General features: G+C 53.6%; 1 protein-coding gene across 2 annotated transcripts in view; it reads left to right on the top strand.

The window, feature by feature from the left end:
- GNAO1 (G protein subunit alpha o1) overlaps positions 1-9913 on the top strand; it is a 168597-nt gene that overhangs the window by 134533 nt on the left and 24151 nt on the right. For both annotated transcript variants that reach the window (XM_017502699.2, XM_017502700.2), the window contains exon 4: positions 4913-5073. In XM_017502699.2, coding sequence (XP_017358188.1) covers positions 4913-5073 — 161 coding nt within the window. The remainder of the gene's footprint in view (positions 1-4912; positions 5074-9913) is intronic.

The raw sequence follows: 9913 nt of genomic DNA, 5'->3' as shown, positions 1-9913 counted from the left end.
AAAAAAAAAAAAAAAAAAAAAAAAAAAAAAATACAGCCTTTTAGTTGGATATCAGTCTGCCCAACTAAAAATTTCTGGATTCTCTTTGTAAAGAAGGGGAGAATTGACATTAAGAGGAAACTAATGGTCTCCTGCTGTGTGAGGAACAGGCTGAAGAGAAGGACCCAGGCAGGGAACCCTTGGGAGGGAACCATGGAGGCCTGGACTCAGAAGTGGGGGAGGAGATGGGGAGGAGTGAACACTGAAAGCAGATTTGAAAGAACCACAGGACACTGGGCATGTGAAGGAGGCAGTGAAATCAAGCAGGTCTCCCAGTCTTTGAGTTTCAGCAGTTGAGCCAATAGGGAAGACAGGAGAGAGTGGAAAGGGCAGGGGGCCAGGGGGTGTTGCTGCCAGCACAGGACCCCTCCCTGTCCTGCACAGGAAGGCCTAGACCCCTGGGCTGTCTGCTAGAGAATTCCAGGAAATCATCTAGCCCAGCTGTCCCTACGCTGTAGAATGCATCCTGCTGAAGTGGGACCCATTAAATTCCAGGCCATGCATGGAAGAACAAACGTGGGAGCACAGTAGCTTTGTGGCCTCGGTTTGTAAGTTGCACCCTCTTGAGTGTCCTCCTGCAAAGTATGTTGTGGCCCTAGGGCCCCCACATTAGTGTGTGATCCTCAGGTCCAGGGGAGGTCGTGCCTTACAGGCGACCCCCACCCTGCTCTCAGGTCCTGACTTGTTCTGACTCAGGTGCTCCACAGATCTGCAGAAACCGTGAAGGTGGGGCCCAAAAAGGAAGTTTGGAAAACTCTGGCCAGGTCCACCACCCACATTCCTCAGACAGGAAAGTACCCCAAGATTGCCCGAGGTCAGCCAGGCACGGGGAGCAGGATCGCTGCAGGTCCCTGACTCATAGGCCTCGTGCTGTTTTTAGCCCCAGGTGGAGGCGCCACCCCTGCTCACCCACAGCTGCTGCCCTGAGTCATCCCTGCCTGCCTGGGACACCCAAAGCCCAGGCCCCAAGGCCAGCTTTCCGGGTCACTGCTGCCGGTGAGGGTGAAGCCAGACTCCAAGGGCTGGGGTGTTGGGGATACTGACCCTCGGGAGCTGGATCAGGTCAGCATAGGGACTTGGCCTTCCAGCCTCCACACCATTGTAGCTTCCTTCCCAGGACAGGCAGTGGGGAGGGGGGCACAGCTGCCAGAACTTTCTCACCGCCCTTCTGCAGTGGACAGGCTCTGACATGTAAATAGCACCTTAGCCAGACAGCTCAATTCTGGAAGAGTCTCCACTGAAGGCTTTGGCCCCACACTTCTTTTGTATAGACCTTTTGTTGGCCACAAAACTTCCAGATGCTGACCTCATTTTCTTTGTGTCTCTCCCACCCCAAAGGACATCTGCAGACTTTCAGTACCTCCCACTCATTTCTGGAGCCACGTGCCATGGGCTGAGCAGTCTGTCTCTCCTCTAGCTTAATCAGAGGGTTGGGAGTTAAAGGAGTTTGCGGCAGAATAATTGTCTAGTAATAACGCTGCATGCAACCAGGCGCAGTGGCTCACACCTGTAATTCCAGCACTGTGGGAGGCCAAGGCCGGGAGATCACCTGAGGTTGGGAGTTCGAGACCAGCCTGACTAACATGGAGAAACCGCCATCTCTACTAAAAATACAAAATATAGCCAGACATGGTGGTGCATGCCTGTAATCCCAGCTACTCCGGAGGCTGAAGCAGGAGAATCGCTTGAACCCGGAAGGCAGAGGTTGCAGTGAGCTGAGATCATGCCATTGCACTCTAGCCTGGCCAGAAGAACGAGATTCCATCTCAAATAATAATAATAATAATAATAATAATAATATATGCATGAATAAAATATCCCAATTCTGGAGAGCCCCTGAAATTGAGGAGATGGTGGGCCTGGTGTATCCCAGTTCCAGACTGCAGTGAGGGCTCAGTCTCTCTGTTGGGCTCCAGGACTCATGCAGGCTGAAACCAGGGGGACGGCAGCTGGAGAAGCTCCCTTCCCCGACCTCCAGCACTGAGCATCTTGTCTTGGGCCTGGTAGTAGTTAGGGTCTCTGTGAGTGCGAGTGGCAGAAACTAACGGGATGGGGCTCACATTCCAGGTCACATGAAGGGTAAGGGGACCCAGCCTTGGGGACCTTAAATACCATGACACTTCCCTGCTTCTTTCTGGTAGCTTTATTCTGAAAAGCTTCTCCATGGGTTGGGGGACACTTGTGTTAGTGATACTAGTGACTTTGGGGCCACATCCTCTTAAGCTTCCCCCTTTGAAAAATCCCAGAGAAAGACTACAGACAGCCCAGCATGGTCACATGCCCACCAGCCACCGCCTCCACTAATCAACCCTCTTCCTTGCGTTGGCATCTCACATCTGTTTCCCAGGGCCTGGCATGGACTGGAAGCTGGCCTGGACTCCACAGGACTCAGGGTCCCGCACACTCCTGGCCCAGCCCTGCGCCCCCAGTCACACCTCTCCTTGTCGCTGGGACATCTCGCAGTGCCACTCAACTGGTGCACACCCTGAAGCATGGTGCCCCGGGCAGACAGTGGTCACCAGGCAGGGGTATTCTCAGGGCCTGCTAGGATTCAGCCAGGGACAGAGGAGCCACTTGGTTGGTGGCCACCTTGCATTTTGGTTAGGAGAGTGGTCTGAGCAAAGTCCTGTCAGCCACAGAGACACGTGAAGAGCAGACAGGATATGTCTGGTGCCTGGGCTGAGACAGGAGTTTGCTGTCCTCAAGACAGCTTCTAGAGGTTTAGGTTCCTCTAGAAGCTTACCTGAGACAAGGATTTGGGTAAGACAAAGAGTTTATGTGGGGGGTCATTTCAGGAAGCACCGAGGGAGTGAGGAAGCCACCAGGAAGGGAGGGAAGCCATGAAAGTGAGCTCATGGGTGGCCTGCCACGTTGGCAGCTGGGGCTCCATCCCATGGGGATCCTGTCCGACTGTTGAGCTTGTCTCAGAAGTGCCTCCCTAGGAGGGCAAGGAAGCGGGGTATTTGCCCATTCCTGTCTGTCCTGGGCACTAACTCCCAAACTATACAGCCAGCTATAGACCCAAGGCAGTGAGCTCCATGGGCAGAGGCAGGAAGGCGGCCCAGGGCAGCACCTGCTCTGCCCTCACCTGCTTCAAGTTGGACGTTAAAGACTGTGGCTGCCTCAGATGCAGCGCAGACCTTCCTGGGCAAGGCCAGCTCAGAGGTGATCTAGACACCTCTACCAGGCATTGTCAGCCGTCCAGGGTGCTCTTAGCACAGGTGGGTCTGACCAAAGAGGCTGGCCCTGGAGTCCGAAGGCTCCTCATCTTGAGTCTCAGCCCTGCCACTCACCATCTGCGTTGTTAAGTGAGTGCCTTCCTCTCTGTGGCCCTTAATTTCCCCAGTGTGAAATGGGGTTGGTAATACTACAGCGACTGCTGTATTAACTGTGCCACAGCAATGCCATCTAACAAACCTCTCCTAAACCCAGCCACTTAGTTCTGCTGCACATCAGAGACCCAGGGCAGGCTCCACTCTGTACTGTGCTCCCCAAGTCCTCTTCCCAGGATGAATGACAGAGCCTGGGCATATTCATGGTGATGGCAAGGCCCACAAGGACCAGCAGAAATACACATGGCCTCTTGAGCTGGCACAGTGCCACCCCTGCACCAATCCGTGGGCCACAGCAAGTCCTGTGCCATACTCAACATGAAGCAGACAGGAAATAAACTTGCCTTTAGCAGGAGGAGCTACAGAGGTGCAGGGCAAAGGGTGTGGGCAGAGGAAGGGTGAAAGGCCCGGTGACACAGCTCCTGCCACTTGATCCTGAAGTGGGGGACGTTCTGGGGACAGAGTGTGTGCACCAAATCCTTTGTACACTAAGTAATACTCCTGTGTGCAAAGTGGTAGTGATGGTGTGGTCCGGGATGTCTCCAGGAGACGTATCTTCAAAGACCACCACACTTCTGGTTGTGGTGTTACATGTATGGGATTGTAGTCTTTGAAAACAGGCGACCCCACTCTGGTATCCAGGATAAGGGGAAGGGGAAAAAACCTGTTAACTATGCAGTACTTTTTCTGTAATTCCAAAGAGGCTCAGCCTACACGTGTGCACCTTAAGCAAATTCAGCTACACCCACTCAGACAAGGAGGAAAGGAGGAGGCAGAGGAGGAGAGCGCTTCAAACTTATTACCTGTCCCTTTCCCCTTCGCTTGTTTCACCTGACTTGGGGGCTTCCCCTGCCCCCAGAAAAAGGTAGGCCCAGGTCACAAACAAATCAAGAGAAATTAATAAAATGGACTTTTGGCTTTGAGCAATCCCAGGGCCAAAGTTCTTGAGATTTAACGTTGGCATGAGGGGTTTTTGCCATCTGCACTAACTCAGCAACCAGCCCCTCTCCTCCCCCAGCCCTGAGGCACAGTTCCCCTGTGGCCCATCCCTCAGCTAACCAGAATTCTCCACCGAAACGCCTGCTCCCCCACATAGCCCAGTTCTAGGGACTCCATTCCGCCCTGCGTAAGAAGTATAGAAAAGTACGACTCAGCCAAGAACACTGATTTTTTTTTTTTTAATTTTCCCCAAACAAAATACCGAGTTTTCAGGATGAAAGCAGAGCTGCTGGTTGAGGGTGGGGAATGGAGCCCAGCCCACTCTCCCTTCACTGCCTGGGAAAACTCTGGGGCTCCATTGGCTGCGGCTTGGAGCTCCTGCTTTAGGACGTCCATGTGGTAGAAGGCCCCACGGGCCCCAGGAACCCCTACTGTGCGTGCTCAGGTCGTGGCCCTCCACGGAGCAGGGTGTGGGCTGAGCTATGGTCCTGCTGAACTGGCTGGGCCCTCATCACAGTTCCAGCTGGGGGAGAGCCCGTGGCTGGCAGGGGTCTTCTGTCCTCACCAAAGCCTCAAAGCCCACCATCCATCTCTCCTCACAGGCTGACGCCAAGATGGTGTGCGATGTGGTGAGTCGGATGGAAGACACCGAGCCCTTCTCTGCAGAGCTGCTTTCCGCCATGATGCGGCTTTGGGGCGACTCAGGAATCCAAGAGTGCTTCAACCGGTCCCGGGAGTATCAGCTCAACGACTCTGCCAAATAGTGAGTGTCCCCGCGGGCAGGCGGCCTGCAGCCAGGCAGTGATGCAGGAGTGGAGGGGCACTGGCGATGGGGATTGGCAGAGCAAGGAGGATTCTCGGCTGAGGTCACGCCTGCCGGGAGATGTTCTGCCACAGGTGGGAGGTGTCAGGATGCAACAAGAAGGGGCCTCTCCTGCCCCCAGTAGGAGGAAAAGGCCAGAGAAGGCAGAGGGCACAAGAGACAACCAAACAGTGGAAATTCCCAGAGGGCCGGGACCTTGTCACTGGCTTGTCCGGAGAGTGCCTGGCACTGCAGGAAGACTGCTTTCAGTGTAGCAGCTTTGTTTTGTCATGGGGAGCCCCTGACCCCATAAATATAAACCAAACCAAGAGCCATATAGGCAGAAAATAAATGGTGCCATTTTGTTTTATTTTAAAGAAGATAATAAGCTATTCCATTCCTCTATCTTTAAAATTAAAAATAAGGATTACATAAGTCTAATTAATGTAATAAATGTATACGTTAATACTGTGTTATAACTAAATAAGGGCATGATAGGAGAGTCGAAGGAAGAAACGAAGGGGAGAGAGGGAGAAAGAAGAAGAGATGGAGAGGTGGGAAGCGGTAAAAGCCAGGCTGTTAGAAGGTACCCCTGGCTTTTCCATGACAGCAGGGTCACAGGTCCGCCGGCTGCAGCTTCATCACTCTAGGCATCTCCAAGGACATCCTGACTGCGTCTGTGCCCTTGGCCCCTAAATTGGAGGCTCCAGAGCCCTGGGAGGGTCATGTCGCTCAGGGACGTGTCTTCTGTCATGGAGATACTGGGATTGCCCCCTTGGCTTTCAGGAAACATACCCGCTTTTGCAATCTGGTACCATACATTCAGTGGGGGCTTTCTGCAAGGAGCCCCTGCGCTTTATCCCACTAGCTGAGGAGGCTCTGACATGATCCAGTCCAGCCATTTTCACCAGGTCTTCTCAGCTGGGACCATTTTACCCCCAGAGGACATTCAGCAACATCTGGAAACATTTTTGATTGCCACAGCTAGGATGGTGCTCCCAGCATCTAGCAGGTAGAGGTCAGAGCTGCTGCTAAACATCCCACAGTGTGCAGGACGGCCCCCACAACAAAGTTACATGACCCCAGACCTCCATATTGCCAAGATTAAGAAACCCTGACTGTGCAATCTGGACAGAGGCTGAGGCCAGTGTGCACTCCTGGACATTTCCATGGGCCACATGACAGCTAACAGACCTAGGGACTTGAGCAAGGCCAGGAGCACCTTCCCATTTCTACACACCTAGACTGTCCACAGGGCAAATGCCAAAGTCCTGTGAGTCCCAGGTGATGGCTACCTAGGCCCCACGCCTGATGAGCTCCCAGGGACACCTTGGTGATCAAGGCAGTGAGCCCAGAGGCTCGGTGTCCATCATTCCCTGTGCACACACAAATCACAGACCAGAGCCAGGCAGGAGAGAGTCACTTTCAGCTGGCCACCTGCAGGACCAGAGAGGCCCTCCTCCCTTCTCCCATTCCCTGTCCCTACCCTAGAGTCCAGGGCCTCCTCCTCCCCAGGGCCAGCAGGACCCTCAAGGGCCCTTAGGGCCAGCTGGCCCCAATCTGTCTTCTAGTGGCTCACCAAATCCTGCTCTCCACTTACATTTGTACCCATTTCACTAAGTATAACATGAATCCTTTACAAAAAAAAAAAAATGTAAACAAATGCAGAGGGATATAAAATGAGAAGGAATCTTCTTCCTCCTCCCCCACCAGCTCTGCCCCTCCCACTTTTACCGATATCCATTTATTTGCCCCAGCGGCATCTAGAAAACTTGATCCTCCAACTCAAAATAGTATTTACTGCCACCCACTCTAGAATCGAGGGAGCTCAGCTCACCTTCCTTCCTTCCACCACTCTCCACCTTCACCTCCGGGTTTTTGCTAGTTACAGGATTATTTTTAGTTCTTCCGCTGCTTACCTTTATAACTTTAAATAAGAAACTTGAGTCAGTATTTGTCAACTCCCCACCAAGTAAGCTGAGGAAATTCTCCTCCCCACACCCTTGTCTCTGCCTTCTTTCAAATTTTCCACTTCCAAGGTTGGTGATGTTACCATTCTCTTCTGTCACCATGACTGGGCCTTCTGTGTCTTCCCTCTGAGAGAGGGTGGGAAGGACAGGGGAAGCACAAGTGGTCGGGGCTGGAAGGATCTGGCACATTTCCTATCTTAGCAGTTAGACCTCAGCTTCCGACAAAGTCTTGGACCCAGTAGAGAAAGCAGATCGGAGTAGATTTGTTGTGCTGGAAGGGAGGGGGAGGCCTCACAGGGCTGTCACAGCGTGTGCTTCCAGAGGGTGCCATTGCCACCCTAATGCCCCAACCCCCAAGCACCTCTCTGCGCAGCCCTTTGCAGGGGAGGGAGCAGGGCGCAGGCTCCTGAGCAGGCTCTCGGTGCACTCCGGCCTCTGTGAACAGGGCTGGCTCTCCCCTCTGGATAGTCACCTAGAGGCAGGTCCCCGAAACTCTGGGCATATCCAACCAGGGTCTGTAAAAGGTGCTCTGGGGCCTGGTTGCCATTGGTTTTCCTCAAATCCGGTTCTCCAGTGAGTTGTTTATGTCAGTCCCCCAGTGCCTGGGACCTCCTTTCACTCCCGGCACCTGCCCCCTCTCCAGCCGCCCTTTCCAGACTCCCTCGCTGCCTCCTGCCCACCCACCCGGGGGGCAATTGGTGACAGGGGAGGCCTGCTGGGGTGGCTACATCCCATCCCCAAGCTCCATCCCAGAAGCACAGTCAGCACCCACTGTTCCAGGTGCTGGGGACGGGGCAGTCTACACAGCCTTCTTGACTGGATCGTTAAGCAGCTCTCCCACACCTCGCCCCACCCTCCACATCCCTTTGCATGAGGCTTGGCCAGCATAGAGAGGCCAAAGGGCCAGGTTGCCCATCTAAAGATTTGCCCTGGCTAGGAAAGGAGAAGCAGGACCAGAGGCTTCCAGGCTGATTCCAGCTGCAGATGACAGCAGGGGCCGTCTAGTACAGCTTGGAAGCAGAGGCCACGAGCACCAGGGTGGAGCAGGCACAGAGGCTTGGGAGTGCTCCTCCTGGCTGAGGCCAGAGCCTGCCCAGATACCACTGGCTGGCGAGGAGGCTGTGGGGCCAGGGGCACGTACAGGTCTGCTCTGCAGCCTTGGCTTCCTCACCCCCCATCCCTACACTGTGACTTCTACAGAGGGCAGTCAGGCTCAGGAGAGGAGGCCTGGAGTCCTGTTCAAATTTTTTTTCTCGAGTTTTAAAATGCTGATGGAGTCCAATTTAAGAGTATGAGTTCTGGAGCCAGTCAGAATTGGGCTGAATCCCAGCCAAGTTAATTTTCTTTTTTTTTCCTCTCTGAGATGGAGCCTTGCTCTGTCACCCAGACTGGAGTGCAGTAGCATGATCTTGACTCACTGCAACCTCTGCCTCCCAGGTTGAAGTGATTCTCCTGCCTCAGCCTCCCAAGTAGCTGGGATTACAGGCGCCCACCACCATGCCCAGCTAATTTTTGTATTTTTAGTAGAGACCGGGTTTCACCATGATAGCCAGGCTGGTCTTGAACTTCTGACCTCATGATCTGCCTGCCTTGACCTCCCAAAGTGCTGGGATTACAGGAGTGAGCCACTGCTCCCCATTACCAAGTTCGTTTTCTCGCAGTGTGACTTCAGGCTTACCTCCCTGAGCCTTGGAATGTACCGTTCTGTTTTATTTTCTTAGCGGGCATTCTCACGAGGATTCTCACTGGGTTCTATCAGTGAACACCCTAACTGGTGAAGGTGTCCACCTTCCCAGCGCTGTGGACGTCCATGAGCTGGTCAGCATGCCCATCTCTCTTGCAGTGGTGACCGCAGGTCCAGCCAGCTAGCTGGCCCCCAGCAGGTCCTGGAGCAAATGCAGCCTGGGACCCCGCATCATCCTGTGGCTCAGACACTCAGGGCTTCTGCCTGTGGGCTGCATGTGGTTCATCCTGACAGCTAGGAGGGGTGGCCTGGCAGTCTCCGTGGATCCCTGAGTCTTCCTTCAGGCATGGCCCAGCTCTCCACTTTCTGGTTTCCCAGATGCTATCCTGGCATTAGTTTCAAACTTAACCCATAATGAACCCAAAGCCCTTGCAGACAGCATCCTTTGAGTGCTAGGCCTGAGGCCTGGGCAGGTGACGAGCAAAGGCCTGTCTGTCCCCACAGCAAGAGGTAGCTGGAAAGAGAGCCCTGATTCCAAAGACTGGGTCCCAGGGAAGCCCAGCCACTGTGTGGCTGTATAGCCCTGAGCCTCCAAGAATGTCAAATGGGAAGGTGAATACAGACCCCTTGGTAAGTGAGAAGGAAGTGTGGAAAAGGCAGGGAGTGGCTTGAGGGCCTCTGAAGCCCTAGAGAGTATAAGAGTATGGCCTCTGGGGCCAAGTGTCCGGGTCATGGCCTCAGGCCAGGTACTTACCTTCAATGAGCCCCAGTTTTAGAACATTTAACTCAGGGAAATTAAGCATGAAGCACAGTTACACATGGAAAGAATAGAACCTATCTGTTGGCCACTATTATTTTTTAAACGAAGAAATGACAACACAGTATTATTATAAACATGGTAGTCTCATGTAAAAGCCTGATCTTGTCTGAGTGTCCCTGGAGTTGTGTGCATAGCCTTTTGGCTGTGAATGAGAGGCTCTCTGAGAATGTGAGGCCAAAGTAAGCTCCTCTTCCTCAGTTGTCCCCACTCCCCATGGCCAGGGATGGAGGCAGTGCCATTTCCACATGGAAATCTGGAGGGCCCTGGCCAAGACTGGACTCTGAAGGTGGGTGGCCTGGCCAGTCCCAAGCAATGCCCAGGCTTTTG

The sequence above is a fragment of the Cebus imitator genome, unplaced genomic scaffold (genome assembly GCF_001604975.1).
Source record: "Cebus imitator isolate Cc_AM_T3 unplaced genomic scaffold, Cebus_imitator-1.0 Scaffold297, whole genome shotgun sequence".
In the NCBI taxonomy this organism is placed as follows: Eukaryota; Metazoa; Chordata; class Mammalia; order Primates; family Cebidae; genus Cebus; species Cebus imitator.
Note: the sequence above shows the minus strand (reverse complement) of the source record. Positions and strands in the feature narration are given on the sequence as shown.